The sequence below is a fragment of the Colletotrichum fructicola genome (assembly GCF_000319635.2).
Source record: "Colletotrichum fructicola Nara gc5 chromosome Unknown KSG_Nara_v1_contig09, whole genome shotgun sequence".
Taxonomy (NCBI): domain Eukaryota; kingdom Fungi; phylum Ascomycota; class Sordariomycetes; order Glomerellales; family Glomerellaceae; genus Colletotrichum; species Colletotrichum fructicola.
In genome coordinates, this window is record NW_027094059.1 from 1708041 (window position 1) to 1733952 (window position 25912).

At 53.5% G+C, this 25912-nt stretch overlaps 9 protein-coding genes across 9 annotated transcripts; 5 read left to right on the forward strand and 4 right to left on the reverse strand.

Moving 5' to 3' along the window:
* Positions 1 to 125: 125 nt before the first annotated feature.
* On the reverse strand, positions 126 to 1747 carry sre2 (putative transcription factor sre2; the record flags this gene model as incomplete). Its single annotated transcript, XM_032029651.1, has 3 exons — positions 126 to 317; positions 373 to 1195; positions 1257 to 1747. 3 exons carry the CDS (start codon positions 1745 to 1747, stop codon positions 126 to 128), a joined length of 1506 nt encoding a protein of 501 aa, XP_031890810.1.
* A 387-nt stretch (positions 1748 to 2134) lies between these two features.
* CGGC5_v014763 (uncharacterized protein) lies at positions 2135 to 3479 on the reverse strand (the record flags this gene model as incomplete). The annotated part of the gene is made up of 3 exons (XM_066153146.1): positions 2135 to 2174; positions 2468 to 2732; positions 3326 to 3479. 3 exons carry the CDS (start codon positions 3477 to 3479, stop codon positions 2135 to 2137), a joined length of 459 nt encoding a protein of 152 aa, XP_066007525.1.
* Positions 3480 to 4147: 668 nt separating this feature from the next.
* CGGC5_v014764 (uncharacterized protein) lies at positions 4148 to 4991 on the forward strand (the record flags this gene model as incomplete). Its single annotated transcript, XM_032029653.2, has 4 exons — positions 4148 to 4183; positions 4264 to 4294; positions 4449 to 4453; positions 4515 to 4991. 4 exons carry the CDS (start codon positions 4148 to 4150, stop codon positions 4989 to 4991), a joined length of 549 nt encoding a protein of 182 aa, XP_031890804.2.
* Positions 4992 to 8759: 3768 nt separating this feature from the next.
* Positions 8760 to 10379, forward strand: CGGC5_v014765 (uncharacterized protein; the record flags this gene model as incomplete). The annotated part of the gene is made up of 6 exons (XM_032029655.2): positions 8760 to 9162; positions 9219 to 9436; positions 9490 to 9711; positions 9762 to 9818; positions 9869 to 10142; positions 10198 to 10379. The coding sequence occupies 6 exons, from the start codon at positions 8760 to 8762 to the stop codon at positions 10377 to 10379; spliced, it is 1356 nt and encodes a 451-aa protein (XP_031891011.2).
* Positions 10380 to 10897: 518 nt separating this feature from the next.
* Positions 10898 to 11946, forward strand: Nitrilase (the record flags this gene model as incomplete). The annotated part of the gene is made up of 2 exons (XM_032029656.1): positions 10898 to 10942; positions 11092 to 11946. The coding sequence occupies 2 exons, from the start codon at positions 10898 to 10900 to the stop codon at positions 11944 to 11946; spliced, it is 900 nt and encodes a 299-aa protein (XP_031891010.1).
* Positions 11947 to 12096: 150 nt separating this feature from the next.
* On the reverse strand, positions 12097 to 14702 carry CGGC5_v014767 (uncharacterized protein; the record flags this gene model as incomplete). The annotated part of the gene is made up of 4 exons (XM_032029657.1): positions 12097 to 13725; positions 13777 to 14166; positions 14220 to 14534; positions 14583 to 14702. 4 exons carry the CDS (start codon positions 14700 to 14702, stop codon positions 12097 to 12099), a joined length of 2454 nt encoding a protein of 817 aa, XP_031891013.1.
* A 928-nt stretch (positions 14703 to 15630) lies between these two features.
* Positions 15631 to 17348, forward strand: swf-1 (Palmitoyltransferase SWF1; the record flags this gene model as incomplete). Its single annotated transcript, XM_032029658.2, has 5 exons — positions 15631 to 15719; positions 15811 to 15964; positions 16035 to 16964; positions 17179 to 17195; positions 17249 to 17348. 5 exons carry the CDS (start codon positions 15631 to 15633, stop codon positions 17346 to 17348), a joined length of 1290 nt encoding a protein of 429 aa, XP_031891012.2.
* Positions 17349 to 17454: 106 nt separating this feature from the next.
* Positions 17455 to 18661, reverse strand: CGGC5_v014769 (Uncharacterized protein; the record flags this gene model as incomplete). Its single annotated transcript, XM_032029659.1, has 4 exons — positions 17455 to 17473; positions 17524 to 18179; positions 18239 to 18321; positions 18439 to 18661. 4 exons carry the CDS (start codon positions 18659 to 18661, stop codon positions 17455 to 17457), a joined length of 981 nt encoding a protein of 326 aa, XP_031891015.1.
* A 3617-nt stretch (positions 18662 to 22278) lies between these two features.
* CGGC5_v014770 (uncharacterized protein) lies at positions 22279 to 25888 on the forward strand (the record flags this gene model as incomplete). The annotated part of the gene is made up of 2 exons (XM_032029660.2): positions 22279 to 22507; positions 22563 to 25888. 2 exons carry the CDS (start codon positions 22279 to 22281, stop codon positions 25886 to 25888), a joined length of 3555 nt encoding a protein of 1184 aa, XP_031891014.2.
* Between the last annotated feature and the right edge of the window lie 24 nt (positions 25889 to 25912).

Below are 25912 nucleotides of genomic sequence, written 5' to 3' on the forward strand. Positions count from 1 at the left end.
ATGCCTGCCTATTCATGCTTCGTAGATTGGTCGCAATCGTATATTTTTGGGCAAATGATAGCCCTTGACAACAAAATATGTACAGTTTCGCAATCATGATGCGTAATGTGATAAGGGGAGAGATGTTAACAGAAGCCTCTCGGGTCGAACAAGGTTCTGCTGTAATTCGGCATGGGAAAGGGTTGCCGCGCCGTTGCACTCAACAGTTGCTCAAAGGCTTGTAGGCGCCTGGCGAGTTCCTGATGCTCGCGCATGATGGCTTTGTTTCTTCGTTCAAGGTAATGGATATACTCGGTTGCTTTCGTGAGGACAGTACCCTAAACCTGTATCAGTATATGTTGTGTGAAGCTAAATGGCCGCATCACCGCTTACCTTGCTGACTTTGGGCCCGCGTTGCGACTGACTGTCCACCTCGGCGTCTTCGCCTCCCTCCTCGGGTATCGACTTGAGTGATGGTACAGCGTCGCGAAGCTCGGAGATCTTGTCCTTGAGATTGGTGCGGTACTTTCTCTCAATGTCGTTGTGTGCCGTTCGGTCGCCGCCAGCCTTCGCCTTGTCTTTAGACTTTTCAGAGGCCCCAGTTGCAGCCGTCGTAGTTCGAGACACTTGCGGCCGTTGGTTCTTCGAGTCTTTTTCTACACTGTCTCTCTCCTTTTCCTTCCCCTTACTGTGGAGACCCGACTGTTCGGGGCCCCTCCCGAGTTCATCCATGCTTGCCGTCGCCATGCCGGCATCGAAATTCTCGAGACTTGCAAACTCGGGGCCCAGGTCTGCGCCAACCCCGAAACCCATTCCGGCGCCTAGACTAGTTGATGAACGACCGGTATTGAGGGCAATGGCCAGCAGACGTCGCTGCTCCGGATCGAGCATGGGCGTGCCCATGCCTCCCATGCCGCCCATGCCGCCCATGCCAAATAGAGGGTTCATCCGCAGGCCGGGCGCTGGCTTCTCCCAACTCAGGGGCGTCGAATAAAGGCCCTCTCGCGGCGGAACCTCGGAAGGGGGTTGCGATTCGATCTTACCGAGCTGATCGCCTAGGTTCATGGACTCCAGAAGCTCTTCATCGTCCGAGAGAGCGTTGTCAAGGGCGGTGTCGTCCATAAAGTCCTCCGGCTTGAATACAGGGTTTGTATACAGTCCAGCGCCCAAGCCCGGGGTTGTTGACATGGGATTCAGACGATTCGCAGCCGGTGGTCTAGAGAGAGTTAGCGAAGTCGCTCAGATGCGTCGACTTTTGAGAGCGGCTGAGAGCATACCTAGGATAATGTTGGGTCGGATGTCTTCGCTTAGAAAAGTCGATCTCGAAGCTACCGCCGAGCTTTTGCTCATCGTCATCGTCGAATTGAATCCAGTAATCGACCGATTCTAGTGCCGCAGCCTCGGAATCCACCTTGGTCCGCTTTCGATCGTGACCGTCCCTCCGCCTCTGGCCAGCATTCTGGGCTGTGCGTGTCGGCAAAGCATTTCTGGGTTGGCCATGTCCAAAGGACATTTGAGCAGGCATAGCACCCATGCCGAAATTCGTGCTGACAGGCGAGGCCTGAGCAAAAGAGGGCATTGAGGAGTGGCCATTGGAAGTCGATTCAGAGTTGCTCTGATCGGCCCCTAGGGTCTCCCAGAGAGAAGGATCGGGAGCATTTCTCGCAGCACCTACGGCCGAAGATTCGGCGGGTTGCTCGACAGAATTATTTGTTTGGTTGTTTGGGACGGCGAAGTAGTCGAGGTTCTTTAAGAAGTTGGGGTCCATTACCACAAAGCCAGCATTTCGGCCCCCGAAATGTCGGCGGTCGTCGATCTAGAAATCGATATTGTCTTTTTGTGGAAGGGAGAGTGGGTGCTCGGCGCGATCGTATGCCGGTGAGTGCTGATCAGCGAGGACTCAGAGATCTCGTACGTTTCTTGGTTGGAGGGGGGCAGAGTTTGGCGATTCAAGATGGACAGTCGTACCACCTCGTATAGCCAATCAGGTCGAAGTCGGAATGCAATGGCAGCGTCGTCAATGGCGGCAAGGGAAACTCGCAAAAGTCGTAGGAGTCGGCAGGGATGGATCGAGATGCAGGATGCAGCGCAAGACAAAGAAGTCGGTCGTGTTCAAGGGCCGTCAAAGGTTCTGGGTTCGTAAAGGTGCGGCACCTCAAGTAGAGAGGTCGGCAGGGCGATGAGGCGGGGATTCGCTTATTAAGGTCAGCCAAGGCCCAAATACTCGAAGGACTTGGTCGAGACTTTCGACTAAGACAGGCGGGTTGTGACGGAGACGAGACGAGGGCAGGGCAGATGCGCAGACATATGGTAAGGTAGGTAGAAGCAACAGCAGGAACAAGAGCAGGAGGCAAATCAGAGGAGAGCAGAGGGCCGACGGGTACGGAAAGCGACAACGAGATGCGTCCAAACACGGGGAAAGGACAAGAAAAGAGTTGAGGGTTGGGGAGATTTTTGTGGAGGCAGAGACGAAAATGACTGGTCACACCTTACGTGTATGCGGCAGGGAGCAACGGGAGGCAGGCGGCAGGCAGAAAGGTCGTTCGGTCGGCAGGTAGGTGTGTAGCTGTATCCGTCGAGACGGGACGGGAGGAAGAGGAAAGAACGGAGAAGAGTGTTGACGAGCAGGTAGCCGGTGTTGGGTTGGCTGGCGCTGGGGGAGGGGCGCGGGAGAGAGGCACGAGGCGCGAGGCAGAGCAGCAAATAGAGCAGCAGAGAAATGTATTGCGCCGGAGAGACGAAGACAAAGTCGACTGATGTTTAGGGACACAGAATGGACCCGCGCCGGATCCCGTACGGTGAGCTACCCGGAACAAGACCGTGGACGGCCGAAGCAGACTCTACGCAAACAGAGAGTGAGTGAGTGTGTGTGTGTGGGCAAAGAAAAAAAAAAGTGCAAAAGGTTGCCAATTGGATGAATGAGTGACGGAGGAACGGGCGGAATGGCCTGACCTCGAATTCGCCAGCTTTGGCGGCGACCGGGGCACAGTGAAAGCGCGTATCAAAAAGTCAACCACTTCGTAGGGAAATCGTATGATATTTCAGGCGCTGGAGGGGAGGTCGTGCGATGGCCGCCAAGTCTAAAAGGTACTGTAAAATCTCTCTGCTTCCGGATTCCACTCATTGGCACAGCTTCCCGCCTCTTATTCGTCGAATAAGAGGACCCATCCTTGATGGACCCCTGGCGTCTCTGTTTTTCGGCCCAGTATTCTTGCAAAGCTGCCAATGGGCTGAGCGCCTGACATGAGTGGAATCCCGCCATAGGGGAAGAAAAAGGTTCTCTGTGCCGTGCATCACTTCCGGGTGTCGTAGCTTGATGATTGGCCACGTGTCGATCCGGCCCCACTTGACACGCCCGGATTGTCAGCCTTGCATGCCTGGCCCAAGCTTCCCCAGAATAGACTTCCCGCTGCGTTAGGGTCTGCCTGCTTCTGGCTCTGGTCGTGCGGCATTCTCTCCCCTCCCTCCCTTCCTTGCTTCCCTCCCATGTTCTTTTCCATGTTGCTCTTCCCCCTTTGAGGCGTAGTGCGAGCCCAGCTGATCCGGCCCGCGGCCACTCCCATACGTCGCCGCCCCTCGCCTCGCCTCGCCTTGCAAACCTGAAGAGACGTTCCGTCACTTTTGCTGTGCACCCACGCGTTCCAGCCGCTGCCATCCTTCGGTTCGTCAGCAACTAACTATGCCGTGCGCCATGCGGTATGCGATATGGGTGTCATGGTTCGTCCGTCTTTCCAGCTCCGACACGTGGACATAGATTGCAGGTCCCATCACACACCCACCTGCCGTCGACAGCTGAGGTCAAAGTTTGGTTCGCCTACCGAAAGAGGCTCGGGGTTACGCCTCTGGAAGGGTGGCCGCCTCCGTCCACCATCGGTGCGGCGGGACGACCTAAGAACGGGGCCTCCAACGTCAAAGAAGCGAAGTCCGGCTTCCGGCACGGTGCCCCTTTAAAACTCCGTTCATTGCCCTCTGCGTCTTTCGCCGTCCCCCACCGCGCCGAAGCGCCATACGCTATCGGTTTCGGACGAAACACTCCAGAATGTTCACACCTCAGCCAGGACGTTGGTGGCGGGACAGCACGTGGGATGGTCGAGACACACCGAGACACCGTTGGCGCCGTTGCGAGAAAACGCCTCTATCCACATGCCTTTGACTTGGGCGTCGCTAAATGGCCCCTTGCCTTGGTGGTAGCCCCAACCCTATCGTGAGTGTGTTCTGGTGGGCATTCATCCTTATCGTGCCTAATTGGACGACTTCTTCTTTGATTGTACCTTACCTTTCCAGGGCGCAACCATAGCCACCCCAAAGGATACTCGTCTTCAATGATTTCTGAGAGCGTGTGACGACGCTAGTGGCGTTTTGGTCACAGACTAGCCGAGTAATAGAGAACAGACGAAAGGAAACATGATCAGGATTGCGACATTTCGAGTCGAGATTTGAAGTGATGAAAGAAATCTCTTCGTCATGAGAACATGTGTGTTGTGCGAGTATCTTGCTACCTATGTCCTTTGTTGACGCTGAGCACTTATATCCAGAAAATCTCCCCTTCCCTTATTCGAGAGCATCGCGATACATCGCCGCAAGCCAACGCCAGTACCGTTTACAACATCGCCATCATGAAGCTTTCCATGACTGCTATGGCCATTCTTTGGTCTTGGGCTTTCGGTCTGGGCCCGATGAACTTCATTCAAACCTCAAGCCCTGTAGCTGGTCCTGTCTACCCCGACTGCCTCCGATTTTATCAAGCGAAACCGGGCGATAGTTGCCAAAGCATCGCTGATGCGCATTCCATCACCCTTCTGGATTTCATTTGGATGAACGCAGGCCATGGCAGTCAACACACGTGCGCCAATGTTAACGTCAGGGCTGGCGAGTGGTACTGCGTCAAGGGCGGAGAGCTCAGCTCCACGGCATCGCTGCCTTCCGCATCTCAGTACGCCAACAACGTTGTCGACAAGAGAAGGATGATTCCCCTCCTATCCTACCAAACGGTCGCGGCGGTTTGTCTCTAGTGCTCATAACCTTGCGCGTGCCGCGCCCACGGGCAAGCTGCCAGTGAGGACTGCAGGGTTTCCCACGAAGATTGAAGCTGTCACGGCGACTACGTCACCCCCAGAACCCGCGTGTGAGCTAGACGAATGTGCTGTCGGACTTCAAATGGCTGTCGGCGACGCAGCATCTGATCAGAGACAGTTCTGTACCAGCGTCATTGAGCCGGGATGTAGACACTACGAGCTTCAGAACATGGACCTTCCAAAGTCACTCAATGGCGTGTGTACGCAACGCAATTTATGCCAGCACATCTCATTTGTATGCTCCTGCTGGAGCAAGGAGAAGACGACGTTAAGTCTCCGTCGCGAGCAGCTTTGGTGGCGGAAGAACATGAACGTGAGGGTGCCTGTCCTTCGCATGTAATGACTTAAGTCGGCTATACCGGCAGATACTTCAGCTAAGCGGACGGAGTGCGTGCTGCCTACATTAACCCTATTGTTACGTTATGCTATCCCCCTTATTTCTGATGTTCAATACCCTAGCTACATGCTGATTTTCCGCCAGACGATAATGTTATGGTTCAACCTAGGTATGCCTCACGACCCAGACCACTCGTTCAGCTTCATCCAATCCACAGCATCACTGCTGGACTCAGCAACGGGGGTTAGGGTCGGCCGCCCGATTGGCGCAATCAGTGCATAAACCAGGCCAAGCGATGACATCGTGCTTTGGCTTCGGCCCCTTGCAGCCCTTGCCAACATTTTGGCACCACTTGATGTTGTGGAAGCCATGGTGGCCACAGTCATATGACTTGTCGATCTGCACACACATTATGGCGGCGGTATTCTTGGAAGCGTATTTGGTTTGTCTCTTTTGCCTGTGACATCCACACTGCTATCATCATTTCACGTCAGCATACGTTCCTGATCACTGGTTTTTCCCGCCAAGTAATGTCGATCATGGGGATCTCGCCGTACAGATTGTAAAGGAGTTATGTCAAGTCAGCTCAGTGGCACCAAGCTCTTTGAAGGAACTGCGACTGTGTAGCCGAGTTGATGATAGACTTTTGAAGAAGCGTCTGTCTCCTTGCTTCGGACTCAAAGTCACAGGCTGTCTAATAACAGCAGGAAGCGTAGACGACAAACACTATGGGTCAAACTTCAAGACATCGAACCCGCGACAGAGAACTTTGTCAGAGTCTCTGACGTGGTAGGAGGGACAGGAAAGCTGCGACGCCGATAGCTGAACGAAGATGCGAGTGGTTTATGGCGTGTGTTCAAGATCAAGACACTGTGAGAGGCTTGGAAGAAAGAAGAATCAAGCAGAAGAAGCACGAGGCTCCCTCGCGTGGCTTTTGTACCATGTTGAAGGAACGTGAGATTTCGCGACCTGCAACTAGTACGCTGGAATCTGGGCCCTGTCGGGCGACAAGCCGCGTTCCGCGGTACTGGAAACAAACGAATATCCCGGTACCAAGATGCGAGACTACCAAGGAAAGGCAGAGCACCGGTGGAATGTCACATATCCCAAAAGCTGCAGTATGGACTTGACAGCTTCAATGGGGATTTTTAGGAGGGGAAGGAGTGGACGCCGTGCTTTTTCAGGTCCTGTGATTTCCGCTGCTCAGGGAGCCACAACCGACGTCACTCGGCGAAAGATGGGTCTTTCGGCCCCATGCAGGCTGGCAACGGCGCTCGGCGTTGGTTTCCCGGTTCATATTGGTTTGGAAAGGCGGTGGGTAAGGGTACCGACATCGTACAGCGTGGTCTCTTTCCTCGCGGACATCGAGATCCCCGAATACACGAAGCCAGTAGGGTGGAGGAGGAAGAAGACTTCACTGACATCACTGGAAGAAAATCCAGGTCCGGCGTAAGACTGATGTCGAGAGGACTACTATGAAGCGGTGGGGAGGCTGGTGACAATCAACGATCCTGGACCCCTGTTAACTCCTCCGGGGTAAATCCTCGTCTGCCCTATCACAAAAGCTCGCTATGATATCTGATCTTCCCAGGATACTCAGCCTGTAAGTCACGACATTTATTTCTCATGCTGCCCTCGACGTGCGGCGCTGTAAAGTCTCAGGAGAATGCAACCCAAGGCGCGTGTTGCGCAAAGGTGGATGGTTCTCCGTCAGAGATCCGTCAGGCGAGAAGAGAGAAGAGGGGTAGACGGACTCGCTGGTAAACGGCAGCCCGCGAGGACTGTCTGAGGACCCCACTGCGCGAGCTGCTGCGCGAATGGGCTGATGTGGCTGGTCGCCAGCGTCTGTCACACACCTTGCAGACATGCATACTGCGTACGGCACGCGACATGTCCCATGCAGCGAATAGTCTCTCTTGGGGCTCCATCCGAGTGGAGGGGACAGCGAACTTCATGCAGGGTCGTCAAAACAGTTGGCAGCGATGTACGGGTATGTTCTGTGAACTCGTTGGCGGAAGGCCTCGAGGCTTGCTTCTGTCGTTTCGCCCCCAGTAGGTTGGGTTACATGGTGGTCGTCTTCTTAGCCAAGAGCACATCAGGAAACTCTGTCTTGTTGATATTGCTTTTGATAGAAAGTTGACTGATGATTCTGACGGAATTAACAGCTGAAAATTGCTTTCTCGACCTTCCAAGTATTGGTAGATAATGCTACGTACGCCGTCATGCTGGCAGATCAAGAAGCGACTTGTCTAGAAGGTGTATCATCCTTGGACCCAAACCAGTATGTCGTTTGGCCTTTGTAAACTTCTGTCCGGGTCATGAGAAACAGCCATTAGTCCAGCACGCGGAAAATCCTTAGACAAGTTCTGTGGAGTTGAATACTTGCAGCGATGCCAAACCACCTCCCGGGTTATGCTGGTTGATCCGAAGGGGATGTGTACTTCTGGCGGCATCAGGTTTCTTGTTCTTACTGCCTAGACAGAGAGAGGTGGGCACCTAGCAATGAAGGATTCATCAAGCTGGCAACTCGGCTGCATTAACAATTCGAACTGGCAATGCGGCAATGCGGCGAGCTGGTCGTGGGCTTGAGAGGTTCAAACAAAAGTATCTGGTGCTAGATGAAGATTCAGACCTGATAACTATGTCTCGGCCATTTTCAACCTTCAAACATCCTGCCTACCAACCAAGTAAGGGATGCGGTGACTGCAATGTTCTTAGGCGGAAGGAAAGGCGTACGATGAACTTGCCCATCGTACCTGCCTTACTTAACCTTGCCCCAGAGCCTCCTTCCACAAATTGCACTTGCCAGATCCAAAACTACGGGCCCCCTCCTGCTTAATTTGATTTTTTCACCTCGAAAGTCATTCGAAGTCGTCCAGCTGTATTTCGTTGCACGAAAATAGGAAAGCCTCTGCCCAGTTCTTTTCTACCGGACTTGCCTCACGAAGCTCAAGTAAAGTCGCGCCTTTCGACCCACTAAGCTACTTCACCTTCAACCAGCGAAACCTCCCCTTCCTCAGCCGGTTACCTCTGGTTCTGTTCCTCCAAGACACAAGACCTCGCAAGACAATTTCCTCAACTTGGACGCATCTTCCCTACGATCTCTCTCGTCAATCTTGCACTTTACTGACGTTTTATCTTGAAGCAACAGCGCCAAGCGCGATACCAATGCAAGGATGCGGTGCAATACTTCGCAGCTCCTTTACGGAGCCGCTCTGATGCTAAGCAGCGCCACAACTATCCATGCCCTCTCTTGGTATGGTGGTGAGAGAAATTCAGACCATGGGCGGAAACTGGACAGAGTTTCTACGGGTCATACGATCGGAATTCAGACGGCGTCTCGCCTCCCGAACATTTATGCCGTCGCCATGCAGGAACTCCAAGAGCTAGAATCCGAGCCTCTCTGCCATCGAATCGCTGCCCGTCTCCTGGTCAACAACTGCCAGCTTCTCGACGGGAAAGATGACGCGACTGTACTGATCGACAGCGGCAGACGAATCAGAGACTTTGTCGACTCCTACGCCGCCAGCCTTGCTATATGCGATCTCGAAAGAGGGAGTTTCGATATACCATCGGGCTGTGCCCCATTTCGAGAGAATTCCTTGGCTCACATTCCCGATTCCAAGTTCCCTCGTCTTCACGTCTCTCCCCAACAAATTGACTCATGTCTCTCAGGTCTAGCAAGGTCAGATTCGGCATGGAACACTTGGGTCAGCTACCGACACAAAGCACTGAGGTTCTGCGAAGCTGCCCGTGCTGACAACGACAAAGGTGAGTGTCTCATGGGTTCCCCTCTGCCTTGAGGAGTGGCTCTGACACAGCGATAGCTCAAAGCATACGCCTCCATCAGCGCTTGACGGAGGTCTTATCCAAGCTCTCTGAAGGAGTCGAACAGGAGCTCGAAGCTCATCTGCATGCCATCAACACGAGAGCTACCGAAGTGACCGATCAACTGCGTCGGATTATCCCTGATGTCGACCGACTGCGCGACAGCATTCAAGACATGGATCGAACCCTTTCCCAACAGATTATGGAGACAGCTCAGGTTTGATACTATAGCCGGCCGCATTCAATGGGCGTTTTCGCTGACTTCATAAGGCTTCGCAACATGCCATGCGGAACGGACTCGAAGATGCCCAAAATTTGCAGCAGCTACTTGGCGTTCTCCTCAGGACTGTGCTAAGCAGTAACGCTGAAGTTGCAGCATCACATGAAGTTGCCATAACCGCTTTCAAGGATCGTACTGAAAGTGACCTCGGTGTTGTCATGGCGGCACTCGCATCAGCCGCTGCATCCTCCGCATCGCTTCAATCCCAGATGGTAGGTGAACCTATACTGTGTGCAGAATTCTTGGCTAATTTTTGACGCAGGAGCTTTCACACCTTCGCGTAACGGAGCTCGCCGGTCGACAGCAGAATCTTGAAAAGGTGAGTAAATGTTTTCTGTCTTGCATTACCCCTGAAGCTAACGGTTGTAGGGTCTGGGCAGGCTATTTGAGCTCACGGAAGACCTTTCATCACAGTATGAGGTCCATTCTGAACATTTGACAGATGCCCAGAAAAAGTCAGAAGACATCCTGGTAACCTTAGACAAGATGGCGAATTCTGCATCTGATATGAGCGGCTCATTGAAGGGCCCTTCAAGCTGGATGAAATGGGTACCATACCTTATTTGTCCCACAGGCACTCTTCTCATGGGATCTTATGGTCTACCTCCGTCCGCCGGTCGAAATCTAGTACTCATCGGCATAGGTAAGCTAGAGAATGCTTGTCTAGCCTGCTTCACACATGCTAATATTTATTACAGGGGAAGTTGTTGGCGCTGCGATCTCTCATATCGAATACGTCAAGCTCGCCCCTTACGCCTGGCAAACCACTACGTCTGAGCCATCTTCTCATGGGCAATCAAACCATACTCTTCAGGTTATTCCCGCTGATTACGATGTTTCTCGAAGATTCTCCTCAGATTTACGCAAAACCCGCCGCTAAGGGTAACCCAAGGAGTTCATCGGAGCCTTTCGAAATATCGATATACAATTACTTTCAAGGATGCGATAAAAAGGCGGGTATGGGATTTTCGGCGTTGTTTGTTTCTTTCTCTTTTTTTTCTGTTTTGTTTTTTCCTCCTTACAAATGGGTACAAATTGCTGGCTGGGTTTTGGTGGTGGCACAATTCACGGAAAAACGGGATGGGGTTGCCTCTGACATCATTTCTCGCATATGAACTTAGCAACGACCGCCTGATCGGGCACTTTACATAGCACACACACACATGGAGTTTGATCATTTTCAACCAGTCACTATAATTTTGATCTTCCGCGTCAATAAATGCGGCGCAAGGCAGACAGCGGGGCAGTGCAAGAAGAGAAGTCGGCTTCCCAGTAGCAATCGGCTCTTTCTCCTCACAAGCTGATCCCCGAACCTTGACCAAAGTTTGCTGTTATCTCCAACAGCCGGTTGTCTTACCATCTGCGGGATTAATTCAAGACGAGACGAACATGGTCACGATGGCGAGCAAGGCCAAGATTGCCCTCATACAGATGCATCCGAAGGTCGGGAATCCCCAGAATCACCTTGAAGCGGCTAGCTTATCCTCGACGGCATTGGTCGCCATCTTCTCATATCCCGCCCCTCGCGTGCGCGTGGCGCGTGCCTGGTGAGAACTAGCCATGGATGAACAAAGTTCTAACAAGCATCACAGGCTGTCTCGCCAGAAGACAACTTTCGCAAAGCAGAGTCCTACATACGCAACGCCGCCTCGCAGGGTTGCGCGCTCGCCGTACTGCCCGAGTACCATCTCACGTCGTGGGCGCCGGATCATCCCGACTTCGTGCTGAGCTGCGAGCAGTCGGGTTCCTACCTTGGGAGTTATCAGGCTCTAGCCAAGGAACTGAGAATTTCCATTGTTCCTGGCACCATAGTAGAGCCGGAAGGTGAGGGAGACGACCTAGACTTGATCAACGCCGCGTACTTCATCGGACCAGACGGCGCCATCCTCGGACGCTATGAGAAAAAGAACCTATGGCACAATGAGCGGCCACATCTGACCAAGGGTCCTCAACCACATGGGGCGTTTGATACGCCGCTTGGCCGGGCCGGACTGCTCGTCTGTTGGGATCTGGCATTCCCCGAGGCGTTCCGGGAGCTGATTCGTGACGGTGCGAGGATCATCGTCTGTCCCGCGTTCTGGATGGCGGACGAGTACAAGCGCGGTGGCTCCGGCGAAGTGGTGAACCGTGATTCGGAGAAGGTGTTCCTAGAGAACGTGCTTGTGGCGAGGGCGTTTGAAAACACAGCGGCAGTGGTGCTTGTCAATGCTGGCGGGCCCGAGGGCGGGGTTGAGAGGAGGTGGGATGGGTCGCAGTTGAGGTATTGCGGTGTCAGCCAGGTCGCGATGCCTCTCATCGGATCCATCGGGAAGTTGGGCGCAGAGGAGGCTGTGAGCATTGTCGAAGTTGACCTGGGCTTGCTGGACGTTGCTGAGGGGGCTTACAAGGTGAGAGAGGACATGCAGAAGGAAGGCTGGCATTACGGGTACTCAATCACCAAGGAGTGAAGACGGCGACTAAATGGACCCGAGGCCAAGGTACAGACAGATAGACTCATGACACAGAACAAGAGATAGGATCTCATAATGTTGAATATTCCTGGGTATCAAAACATTGTTCCTCTCTCGCGAAACCCCACTCCTGGAGCTATACCTGGTTCATAGCATTCCTTCCGCTTCGCCCAGGTAGTCAAGAAACTCTCTCCTTTGTTCAATCCGCTTCTGGGTATGCTTTCTCACCAAAAAGTCCCACGACTTCTTCAGCTTTGTGCGTTCCGAGTCGTTTTTTGACTCTGAAATTTTGCGATCAATGCGCTTCAGTCGTCTGTCGTCTTCCTCCGTCCAGACCCCTTCCCAATCTCTGGGTATAGATTTGTGCTGTTTCATATGCTTCAAAACAGCAGTAGCCAACGGCATGCATATGGACGTCGAGATGAGCGCGGTAAGTACATCCTCACGAGGATAGCCAAACCCTTCAAAGCTTTCAATGAACCCGTCAAGCTGGGCAATTTTCTCAACGCCTTGTGATTCGGGCTGGACATCTTTACCTCCCGCATGAATGACTTCTTCAGCTCCAGCTGAAAATTGAGATCTGTCGCGGGTAGAATCGCCTGGCTGTCGACGACAGGACTGAAAGCCATTATTTTGAAGGGAGGAGGGAAGCGGCGTTGCCGCCGCCAAGTCATCAAAAAGCTGCTGAGAGGGAGATATGTCGAAGCTGTCATGCTGAGAATCCGCCCGTTCATGGTCTTCGTCATCGAAGCCAAAGTCTTGCGTCTCGGGCTCCACATGCCGGGCTCTGGGCCCCCTTTGGACCCCGGTTTCTCTAGATTCGGGTCTGCCTGCGGAAGTGCTTGCGGGTTCCTTTCCGCTTAGTGATGGACTGATATCAAGCCCACTCATGCCGGCAAGTCCAATCTTCTCTTCGGGAGTGGGAGGCACTTCGTCATTCGGGCCTAGACGATGCCGCTTTTTGCGACCGTTTGGAGTAGATGGAGCACTAAGGCCGTCCATTTGGATGGCGGATCTCTTTCTCGAGGCGCCAGGCGTGTTGGTCGGAAGTGAAATGAGGATCTCATCATCCGTTCCAGCGTCGGCTTCAGTCTCTGTACGCGGCCGTCTTCTCTCTTCGGCATGTGCTCCCCCTTGGTCGACGATTTCTTCATCGCCCGAACCGTCATCATCGTCATCATCACCATCGTCCAAGGTGCTGAAAAAGCCTTCGGCGTGCTCGTTGTAACACTCCTTGAGGCGTCGAGAACTGTCGCGGGGGAAGCCCAGTTCCTCCGTTATGTCTTCCCAGTCGAGCTCAATCCCGCCTCGGGCATAGACATTCTGAACGGCACTCCACAAAAGCCAAAGATCAACAAGACGACCGGATACGTTAGTATTTGGGTCCTGTTTTATGAGATTCCGGTAGTCCTCAAGTCGCTTGTAGAACTGTTCTCTTGTCAAATCTTGGGGCTCCGCTCCTTCGTCGTCGTGTTCTTCTTCTAATCTCTCTGGGTCGGGCAGTTGATTACTCCCAACTACGATACTTTCCTCTACAATGGGTGCAGATGATGGCTTGTTGGTGTGTTTGTTGCTGCCGACGTTGGTACTCGCCGCGCGCTCAGGGTCTCTCTCATTCCGGTCAGACGCAGAATCGTGACCAACATTACCAGGGGCTGGTCTAGCGCCTGGAGATCGTAGGTCAGGCGTGGGTTCGGCTTTAACAAAAGACTGTCTCAAGCGCTGCTCCGACTCTGCCCAGTGCTTCTGCCACGAAGTGGATGTATGACGGGGATACTGTTGCGGGTCAGCGATGTTATTCTTCCATGAAAGAGGTCGCAGTAATACCTTCTTGGTCAGATCTTGGAAAAGACCACTGGAGATCCTGCCGCCCCGCTGTTCGAGCTCTGAAACGCTGCGCAACAATACCTCATCGTCTTCCTTGGTGAACCTATTCCTAGTTGCCTCAGTCACCTGCGCATGTGCGCCTGCTTGTCTCGCAGCAGGTCTGAGTGACCGTGTAGTTTGAGGGCCGTCATGCCGAGAAGCTGATGCAGTGGCAGCGTCTGACGCGGGCTGAGCTCTCCGCCCGGTTCGAGGCGCATCGGGCAGAGACACTGTCGGGGATTGTGACTCGGGTGGAGCAGAATCAGCCAACTTGCGTTGGGCATCATAAGGTAATAGCTTCAGCTTTTTCACCCATCGATCTCTCCAAGAATGCCACGTATGACGATTGTTCTGGAAAATCTTGGATCAGTCAAGAGCTCAAATCAGGTAACAGGCGAACCTACAATTTGCTCGAATTTTTGATATATGTCATTTCCGCTCGTCTTGGTATGTGAGAGCACCCACCTGGCAAGCTCTGCGTCGTCGGCATTTGTGAAGGGGGTCCGAGTACCTTTGGCAGGCTTCGTTGACCCAACAGGACGAGCAGCCATAGGCGATTGGTTGATCTGGTACTTGTCTTCTTCCTGCATAGCGCCGTACTGGACAGAATCCTTGATAAAATTCCACGATAGCGAGTCTGGAGGACAGTCTCTTCTGACGTGGTCTGCGATCACCAAGTCGGCATGCTTGTCCAGTTTGACAATTTTCCCCCCATTTTGCTAGTTATATGAGCTTCTGAGATTCGTCAAACGAAGTAGCAAGCTTACTTTGATTAGGTCCAAGATCGTTGTTCTGTCGGGCACACGCTGCGTGACGAAGAACTTCTTCCCTTGGAACAGAGTGCCTTGAGCACCTGGCACGCCCTCGTAAACGATCGCCGTCGACATGCTTGACTTTCGAGTACAATGACGGGGGTACGTTGTGACTGCTTACTATCTCGGATCTTGATTGATTCGCCGGATGAGCTTGGTTTCACTTCGTTCAAGCCGAAAAATATGAGTAAAACTGAGAGAAGGGAAAGTCCCACAGCCTTTTGTTTTCAGCGTCGAACAGATGCTTGATTGCGCGGATTCTGATGGTTATGTTTTGGTGTAACGGTCAGCTGTGGGTGTTGGAAACTCGCCCATACGTCGCCGCCTGCCGAGCTGGTATTCTGCCACAAACAACTCGACTAAGCCTCCAGGAGAAGCTTTTCGCGTCGAGAAATGGCGTCTCAGAGTTGGATAAGTCTGGTTATACGTGGCCTGGATTCGAGCGCTGCTGTGCCGTGCCCTGCTTGTGCTCTCATCTATGTCGAACCGACGCGTAGCTTCTTAGAAGGCTCGTCGCGTACGGATACCTGCAGCTGCTTGAATCTGGTCGCATTATGCAGAAAAAAATACATGTAGCTAAAGGGTGAAAACGCTATGACCATGAAATAATGGCTATAACAATATCCCGGTACCTAACATCAGACGGCAAGAATGATCTCGACACTAACCTTGCTGACGCTTTGTCTGCTTTGTTCTCGGGCCGCGCATTCGAATTGACGAGAAAGAGTGTTGACCGGCATAAACGTGTACCTTACACAACCTACGGTTCGCTATCCGAAGCGATTTGCAAGTGTTCTGGAGGCTGTGGGCCTAGAAGGGCCTGTCTCCACCGCTAGAGAGGCTGATTTAACTGTTATTATTGCATTGACCAGGCTTCCTTTTCTACCTACACTTCTGGGTGAGAATCTTGGGTAAAAGTCTCCAGGACCCGGTGCCGTGGTCTTCTCGTGTCTCACCACTCACATAATGCTTTATTGGAGGTGACGACAAGTTTGGTATCATCATGGGATTTCTTCGGAACGCAGTGCTATTTGTGCTGGCCATCTCCTTCGTGGTCTTTGTGGCGTTCTTTGGCAGGTTGCCGGCCTTGAGGTCAGTCATCATTGAGCTCCTCTGTTAGCGACCTGGAAGCAGCGGGTTACCAAACACGGCGATTCTAGACGCTCTGGCTAACAATTCGCAGGCATACGCCCATTGCAACATTACATAGGATCATGCGGATCCATATCCCAAATGGTTTCTTGGCCATCGACAGGCTCCTGATGGGAGGGAGGTTCTCAAGCTCAATGTTGCGGTTCGGCAACTTTATGATGAATGACCGTCACCCAACTGTGGTCGTAAGTCGAAACACCAAGCCCACGTCCCAAACCGAGCTTGTTCGACGTTGTTCTATGCTGACAATATTAGATTTTCTTCTTGGTCTTGCTTTCTGTCTCGGAGTACCTATTTCTTCCGACTGCGTGGCCCCAAATTTCGACCTTTCACAAAGTTGCCGGGTCCATCGCCATCTTTCTGCCTTACCTTTTCCTTTATCTTTCGGTAATGACTGACCCAGGCTATATCACGCACGAGAATCATGCCTACTACATGTCGCTCTATCCCTACGACTGGTCAATTTTCTTTCCCGGCCACGAGTGCAAGACCTGCGGTTTTCTCAAACCTCCTCGCTCTAAACACTGCAGCATTTGCAAACGTTGTATCGCGAAGCTAGACCACCACTGCATCTTCATCAACGGCTGCGTCGGCTACAAGAACCACCACTACTTCCTTCTGCTCCTTGCCACGACGGCCCTCCTCACGTCCTACGGTGGTTTCCTGGGCTTCTCCCTCCTGTCCAAGCATATTGCAACCGAGTACCCGACATGGGCCCTGTGGCCGCCAAAAGGAATGGAGATCAAGGACTATCTCCTCATCTGGAATTGGGCACTCCAGGACAGTGTTGGAATGGGCGCAGTTACCTTGCTCGCTGCGATGATCTCGCCATTGGTCTGGGGATTGTTCGCGTACAACGTTTGGCTCATCTATAGTGGCACCACTACCAACGAATCACTCAAGTGGTCCGATTGGAAGGCTGAGATGGATGATGGCTGTGCCTTCAAACGGAAACTGCTGCCTAACCGAGTAAAGGATAGACGATACGAGCCGGAGCGAACGCGATGGCCCCTCGAATCACAGCAAGTGCTTGCAAGAACGGATGACGGCATGCCCCCTCCGTCGAACGTGTCCACGCAATCAGAATGGGAGCGAGTGTGGAAGTTGGCAGACGTCGAGAACCTGTACGACCTAGGGTTCTGGGATAACGTGGCAGACGTCTTCGTCCCCGACTACAATTTTAATGTTAAGCGTGACCAGCCGACTGTTGAGGCTGTCGGGCGACAGAGGCATTCAGCAAGAGGAGCGCCTATATAGTCGTTCACAAAAGAAACTTTCGGAGAAACCATGGCGGAAGACATCGAACGGATGTTTACTATCTATCACCGTATCATGCAGGGCATCACAATGTTTAATCAATACACGTTTGACTTTAACCTTGTACCGTGACCGGATAAAGTTGGCGTTGCAGCAAGCGTTGGTACTCTATCTTGTCTCATTTCAACGTTTCTCATCTAATTCATGCACAGGCTGCTTCCAAAGATCCTCGACTGCTCATCTGCTGTAGACCTTGAGACGTCTTTCGAGTTCGTGATGGCTGCTGACCTCCCCGCGCCGTCCCTGGCTTAAGCTTGCCAGCCAGTTGACGAGAGCTTCACGCTCTGCTTGCCAACTAATGTGTCCTAACCAACCACCAAGTCTCTCGCTCTTTCCCTTCCCTCGCTCATAAGTACATTCAAAGAATAGTACCGAAACTAATCATGTTAGCCTTTAGTCGCATATGAGTCGGGATCTATCGTCTTACCCGAAAGTGCGCTTGATGCTGTTGACGTAGTACTCCTGCCAGTTGCGTCTCGTGGCGTCCTCCTCGCCAACAGGAACGCCATCCCAGTTGACGCGCATCAGCGTCACGTGGTCGACATCATTCTGGTCGAATTCGATGTTCAACTTGGAAAAGTGACCCTCCGGCCACTGCTTCAGGCGCCAGCTCTGGACAATCTTCTTGGGGGCATCGAGCTCCAAGTATTCGCCAACGACGTTTCCGTCGAACAGCTCGAACTTGGCGCCCTTAATGGCTCCCTGGAAAACCTTAGGAGGCGCCCGGGTGAAGGCAGCAATGCGAGCAGGATCCACAAAAGTCTGGTACGCCTCCTCCGCGGTGGTACGGAACTCGGCCGTATCAGTCAGGGTGACAGTGTTGACAACCTTGCCGCTGCTGCTCTTCACGCTCGTAGTCTCGGCAGCAGACTTCGCGGCTGAGCCATGAGGATGGTACTTGGGTGTGGAGAAGCCGCTCGAAGGGTTTGAGCCCGGAGCGTGCTGGATGTCCTTGCCGTGCTCCGCAATCAGAGCGCCGGGGAGCTTCAGGAACTCCTTACGCAGCTGAGGCACAAGCTTGGAGCGGACCAGGTCCTTAACGGGTTGCTTCTCCTTGGACTCTGAGTAGATGTCGATATCGAACTGCAGGGATCGCTTAGCTATGGAGTCTTTGGTTGTCAGAGATTTCAAAATAGACCCACCACAAACTCGTCCTCCTCGGTATCGTGGGCGACCTCAGGAATGGTGATGGTACCCGAAACCTCAGCCTCGTCAGAGGTGGTGCCTGCTTATTGTTAGCCAGGCTCAATCAAGCACAATTCACGGAAGAAGCAATGGTGGACACCGTTGGTGAACATTTTTACAGGAGAAACAGAGTGCTTGCATTGCAGTAGAGACCTACCGGAGTATTCTAGTACGAGCTTAACATCGTAAATGGTGATGACCTTGCCCTTCCTCTGGCTGACGTCGACGTCGCCATCCATGCTCACAACCTTGCTAATCTTTGCCGTGACACCGCCCTCTGTGGACTCGACCTGCGTCAAGCTTTCCTCGAGGTATTGCTTCGCCCAGCCGGAAGCATCCTTATTGACCCAGTGCCAGTTGTTGGGGTTGTGGAGGACCATCTTGTCGGCGGTGACTTGGTTCTGATCTAAGGCTGTGAGGAGGAAAACGTGTGACTAGATGTCCAATTGCTGGTTAGCGGCTGGAAATACGCTTGGGCTTGCGAAGTGCGATGTGCGAAAGTATCGTTGAGTAAAATCAACGAAGTTCTCCGTGTGTCAGGGTTTGGTCGTAGACCGCAGCGTTTGTCATCAAAGATGGGAGTACAAAATCACTCTATGACTGGTGCCAGCTGTCGTATCATCATGTAGGAGAGAGAGATGGCGGGATTGAAAACAGCGCGGGGTAGATAAAAGGGAGGGGGAGTCTTACCTCAGTGTGGATTGGCGCGTTGGGTTGTCATGTCAAAGGAACGTTGAGGAATGGAAAGAGAGGGAAGGAAGGAATAAATCAGAGCGACGGAAGGCTTTGAGAGAAAGCTCTAGAATTTTGACGGCCCTCCGCTATCCGCCGGCAGCAACACCAGGCAGGGCAGGCGGTAAATCGTCGGCCGTTTGGTTTGGCCGCCTTGCGGGAGACCCACCGAACCTCATCTTAAGGTACTTACCTAAGGTACGGTAGCTCATTCCCTGACCCGTGCTTGGTAGGCACCTTAATCACGTCTGCCTTCTTGGTTTCAAACACTGACATCGCCATGTTCACAATTGTCCTTCGCATCCGTCCACAATACTCATTAGAGAACGCCTACTGTGCGCGGCAACATTTTTGTGCACCTAGCAGATTTGAAACCTTACTTCGATCGAGGATGAAGGGAAATGACAGTAATTAGAGACGGAAACCACGCCGACAACGACAACGACAACAAGGATGGCAAGCACAGAGGAAAAGTAGTTGTTACTCTGGCACAAGAAAATTATGGGTCTCACTCATCACCTCAGCCAAAGACATGAACGTAAGTAAAGTCTCTATCTCTGGAGCCGTACTTCAGTTGGCGAGGTCAGAGGCCATCTTCCGTTCTATTTGGCCTGCCAATGCTTACTCCCAAGACCCTGCTCGGGCAGTTACAACAAGATAATGGGTAGCTTGAATGTCTTCTCTGGATACTATTTGAGGAACATCGCAGAGCATGAAGCCAAAGAGAATGCAGCCATACCCACGTGGATCCGGCTATCTTGCATTTCGGGAAGCCTAAGTACCGAGTTGAGAATCCTACGTACGTACATCATGGAAACCTGTCTAGATACATCTGTACGTCGACCTCAACTTTAGGTGAGACGACTGGCTTGCAAGCCAAGCTGCATTGCAATTAATATGGATGACTTCTAAGCTGTCTTCTGGAAGCCGGAGCTGTACTCTCCCGGTCGGCTGGCTAGCACCCCGGTCATATTCCGAGAATGCTTACTACACAGCATTGTTTGCTCAATGCCATTTAAGTACCCGTAAGGCGTGGTATGGCACAGGCAACTGCACCCACACAATGTCACAGTGATGAGAGAGAAGTCCGGGAGCAACGCTGCGTGAATGTGGATCTATGAAACCTGCCGGAAAGACGAACTGCATCGCTACCGAGGCCGCGAACGACGCCACCGAGCCGAAAATAAGGTGCTGATGACCGATGTTGACGAGCGAGTATGTATGAAACAAATGAAACCATGCATCTTGTCGAGCAGCACGTCCAGATGAAGATTTCTTCTTCGGCGACCGAGGTCAAGCCCAGCAGATTCCGCTATGGATGTGTACAGGCCGACTGGAATCTAGAATTGCAGCTCCCACTTGGTAATTGTTGCAATAATTAGAAACATTTCTCCGCCTGCTCATTGGGGTCTCTCCCCGCACGACCACGTTTTGTAGGTGTGCCCTACCTTTGAAGCTCTATCCAACCAAACAACAACACCTTAAAAGTACCTCATACTGATTTTGTTGCTTACGTAGGCGAGCCATCCTCCCAGCCCCTCAACATTCAAAGGAGAACCAACAGGGCTGTCGAGTCGGTGAAGACGGCCCCCGAGGCCTGGCGATTGACTACGATAGGAGCGAAGCCTGCGAGACGCTAGTGCATGCCTTTTCTCGAGCCAGGCAACCCAGGGGCCGAATCACCGGATGCACGAGGAAGAGAAACACGGCCGCGAGACAGAGACTTCAGCGAAGCGTCTTTGGTAGGTTGAAGGGCAGCTAAGCGCCGGCAACCTCTGTTCACAAACAAAACGTCCAATCACAATCCCAGCATGCTCTTTGCAACTTGCCGGGGTCTTTAGTGGGATCCAAGAATAGAGTCTCCTCCCACCAGTGAGCCAGCCAATCAAGGTCGTACTCCAGCAACATCCCCACGAGTCTCTTCTCTTGGCTCCATCAAAAAGACAGGCCATTTTGGACCGGGGTCCTGGCTCGATGCTCACTCGCGTTTCCTCTTCTTGCGCGGTGGCAGGTCACTAGAGGGGTTTGTCAATGCTATCTCCCACCCTACTGTCTTTCTGTTGGTTATCCATCTGGACTGAGGTCTTTGAGATCCGCCATCCGTGCCAGCGCGATGCTACCATCTCGGGCATCATGATGTTCCCCCTCTCCAGGTCTTGCTACTTGCGGTGTGCCGCTCCGGCCGACGAGATGTCGTGTCAGTAACACACCAATCTAGCCTCGTTCTGTGAATGAAAAAGAAAGTCAGATATTGCGGGAGCGGAACTGAGGGAACAGCTGCAAGTTGCAGACAGTCCGTCCAGATGGCAGACGCAGTTTCGTACCGGCACATGCATGCCTGTCGTGCAGTAGCACCCACCTGGTGCCACACTGGACGCCTCCTACGCCTTCCCGTTCCATGCGCCCTTTCTTCGTCCAATGCTACAGTTGAGCAATCAAGCCTCCTCGCTGCCGACGCGAACGCAGAGATTGGGCAGACCCTCGACAATCATTAGCTGGCCACCACCCTCGTCCCCACCAGGTACATGGCTACGACAGCAAAGCCGAGAGCGAGCAAGCTGTTTGCTAAGACGTCGAGTGTCAACTACTAATACCTTGCCTTACGGTAAGCTACATGTAGTCTACACTATCAGATCCACCATCGCGCGTTTGCTCCGGGTCCCGGCTGCTATTCCTGTCCTCCCTACAGACGAAGAGGGGCTCCTCTCCGCTCTCCCAGTGTCTTTAACCCACCGCCCAAGAACCGGGTGTCACAGGGGTCCTTCTTGCGGTGGGCGATCAAAGTGTGAGCCACCACCCCCGGTACCCTCCTGCACGCATGTGGCATGTACGTGTGTACCTCTCCATATGCAGGAGGTTGACCACACTGCAGCAGACCCGGCCTAGCGTTGGGCGTCGCTTTTATCTACTGCCATCCTCCCACCAAACTTCGTTCCCTCTGCTTCAGCCGCGCCCTCCCACCCGAAGGTGTGACACAATTCACCTGTCGGCTGTCCGTCCTCCCTTTCATCTGTGTGGTACTAGTGTTTCTCGACATGAGATTGTCCTGCGACGAATCGAGTTGAATGGACCGGTAAAGAGCGCGAGAAGAAGAGACGAACGAGGTTGCGAGGTTGCTGGCTAGCTTGAGACCTCCCTTCTCGTGCAAGTGAGCAACTCAGCTACCCTCATCCTCCTTGCATAATTCCGGCGTGGCTTCGGAATCCGACTTCTTCCAAGTCACCGACGCCGCTCGAGTTGCTCAAAATCCCCATCCTAGCTGACAATGAGTAACCCTCGCGACCCTGCGCGGATGCGACAGGGGCTTAACCCATTGTTGACGCAGTCTTTGGGTTCCTATCACAGCCAGATCAGCACCCCACTGTCTGGAGTCTCTTCAACACAACTCAATTCAGCCCACACGCCCGCCAGCTCAATCCAACCTTACAACCCGCAAGAATGGATTGCTTCGCCAGCCGCTGGTGCTGAGCAGCCACGTCAATATCCTGAACAAAGTGAATATAGCCTTCAACTCTGACCCAGGTTCATCTTGCTAAAACAGTTCTGCAGGATCACCGCTTCCCCCGCCTCCATATAGTCCACCGCGGAGTCAACGACCCCAGAGCGGCGTCTTCGATTCGTCACCGGCAGCCAACATATCAGCAGCCCGTATCCCTCCGACTAGTCTTCACAGACCCTCTCCCGAGCCGGCCACCAACACATCATTTCCTCCACCTCCTGGCACTCGAACGAGCTCCCGTGAACGACGTTTCGGTCTCCACTCTCTGAGGAGAAGCAGGGAGCATCACGAATCAAGTCCGCCCGAGCCAGTACCGCCTGTTCCGTCATTAGCAAGGCCAAATCCTCTTCAAATCCAGATCCCGCAGCCAGTGCCACAGCGTAACGATTCAGGCTCATCCGCGGGGCCTCCTGGAGCCCGAAGGGCTGCGTCTGCCAGTGCTGTTGAGACGCCGACGTCTGCCCGCTCACGCTCGACATCTCAGACCAGGTGGGAGCCCGGCATGCCGCTTCCGCCACCGCCCCCTGGCCCGCCTCCGGCCTCGTCCAGATCGCAAAGTCTTCAGAGTATGCATAGAACAAGTACACCGATGGCATCACCACCAACGAGACGACCACCCCCAAGTGGCGTCACTGCTCTTGGCCCAGTACCTCCAACGCCAGCCAACTGGGCCGATCAACCAGACACGCCCGCTCGCCCTCCTCAGAATAGAGGCTCGCCCGGCTTGACGATCGACACCTCCAGTGCTGCAAGCTCTGTTCAGACAGGCGAGTCCAGCAACTCAGCTGCACTCAGCTCTGGAAGTCTAAGCCGCGCAAGGGCAGTCCGTCACGATAAGACCATCGTCCAGCGCCGTGCGGAAAGTCGCAACAGATATAGCCTGCATCATAATTCCATAGACGGCACTATCAACCCAGTGCAGTTGAGCGAGATTGTCGTCCCGAACGACACCACTCTCACTCGTAGACTGACTATCAACAAGTCAACACCGAGAAGCGGAGGCCGGACGGCGGACGACACTCCTCGGACTGACGAGCAATCAACGACACCTCGAGCGGGTGGCTCCGCTCAGCGCCCTCGTCTCGAAGCTGCGACTCCGCCATTCTCGCCTCATCCTGTCAAGAGCACTTCGATGGTTGGGGGGTCGCCCAGCGTGGTGCCGAAAGCCCTACCTACGCCACCACCCCAGACTCGATCTGCATCCAGTTCGCAAACCAGGTTCAGGTCTATGACGCCTGCTGCGGATGGGCCCTCATCAGCTTCCATCTCAAGCACGAAACACTCCGCGATAACTCAGACAGCTGATCAATTCTGTCATGAAACGATTGAGCGGTTCCAGGCGTTCGCTGTCAAGGAATCAACGGCAGCAAGCGATGCCGACCGTGTACGATTGTTTGCCGACTTTATCACGAGCGAATCACGCATCAGACGCGAGAGATACTCAGCAGCCATTGGGGCTATGGGTTCGGAGATCTTCGATCTTACGAGGGATCTTTTTCGCCCGATGGTCACAAGACGGGAATCCGGAGCCTCTCAGGCTGAATGGACGCCGCAATCATCTGAGCCTACTCGATCTCACCGCGGCTCGCTGAATTCGATTTATCGCGAGACTCCAGGGGAGTCTAGTTCTGCCCCGGCTTCTGCTGCATCAAATGTCCCCATTTCACCTGTTGGCGGACCGCCAAACAACGCAAACTGGAACTCGAACTACATGCCATCGCTCTCCCCAATCTTGAGCATGAGCGTTAGTGACAAGCTGGACGAGGCCGATTCCAGAGGTCGTCCATCCAGCAGATGGTGGGAAGCCGATTCAACTGGGACAGGGGGCAAGCTAGTCGAAAGATCCAAGCGTGAATCCAAGTATATGGGCGTGCCGAAAGAAGCTCGAGAGGCTCTGCAGTGGATGGACAGTCCTCAGACGCAGGCAAACCCTAGCGACGGGCGAAGTTCCAGCGAGTATCCCCCGGAGAAAATGGGATGGCATGAGCCCGACTCGACATCGACACCGCAGCAGCTGCGATACTCTGCACAATCTCTTGCTTCATCCGGCTCACCCACAACTCCAAACCCAGCCCATTTGGACGTGTCTCGCCTGGTCACCCTTCCGCCGCCCTATCCTCGCCACCACCCGGCCGTGAACAACAGCCATCCTGAACTGACAGAGACAAGAACTGCCGTTCGCCAACTGAGCGACCTCTCAGAGGTCGGAGTTACAAAGGAAAGGTTCCAGGTGACCAGCAACAAGAAGAGAGAGGAGGCATCCAAAGCTGCAGCCGAGCGCCGACAAGCCCTCAGAGTCAATCTTCAGCAGGAAGTTAACGTCGGCAACATGACATTTGCGGAGGCATCGGCCATTGAGCAAGATTCCGCGGCGGCGGAGAAGGACAAGCTCAAAGAGCTTGGAAGGACAGAGTTTGAGCAATTCCAAGCCCAGGTTGTGATGCCCCTGAACGAGCTCGTCACTGGCCGCATCGCAAAAGCCACGACCTTGTTCGACAAGCTGGCCAGTGGCTTGTTCGATAATGTCTCCAGCACTGCTGATATGCCACAAGAAGAAGGCGACGACAAGCCTGAGCTTCTCGAGAAGCTAACGCTTCTCAAATGGATCTTCGAGGCCAGAGAGATGCTACACCGAGCCATCTACGATGTGCTCACCGAACGCAACGATCGTTACCGAGAGGTCGTGCTGACGCCATATCGGCTCGCCGGCAACCAGGAGAAACTACAGAACGCTGTCGCTTTCTTTGCTGAAGACGCTGCCAAGCGCGAGCTGGCTTTCGCTCACGAGGTCCTGGCCCGTACCCAGGAGTTTCAGGCTGTTGTCGAACAAAATGTCATGCGTGGTGTCGAGGTGCAGCTCTCGGCATTTTGGGACATTGCGCCTCCTCTGCGCAGACTGCTGGAAAAGATACCGCCTAACCTGGATGATTTCAACATCCAAATACCGACGTCCGAGTACGAGGAGAACCCCTCGTACCGTGCACACCCACTACAATATCTTTTCAGCCTGCTACTGCATACGGAGAAGAGTACATACCAATTCATTGAATCACAGACAAACCTCCTTTGCCTCCTGCACGAGGTCAAGGAGGCCGTTACGCATGCCAAAGCCAAGGCTGTGCAGAGCGAGGGCGAGAACGCAGACGGACGGGAGTACAGCGCCGAGGAGCGCGAAGCACGAGCGCAGCACCTGCGCCAGGAGGAAGGCCAGATGTTGACAGATGATTTGAAGGAAAAGGTGCGCGTTGTCCAGGACCAGTGGAACAGCGCCCTCGGCGAGAACATCAAGAACGTCAAACAGATGTTGGGAGAACATCTCCTGCAGACCGGAGGGTGGGATGAGACGCTAGAAGAAGGAGGCGTGGGTAGTGTGTAACCACAGACGGCAGTCGCGAGACTT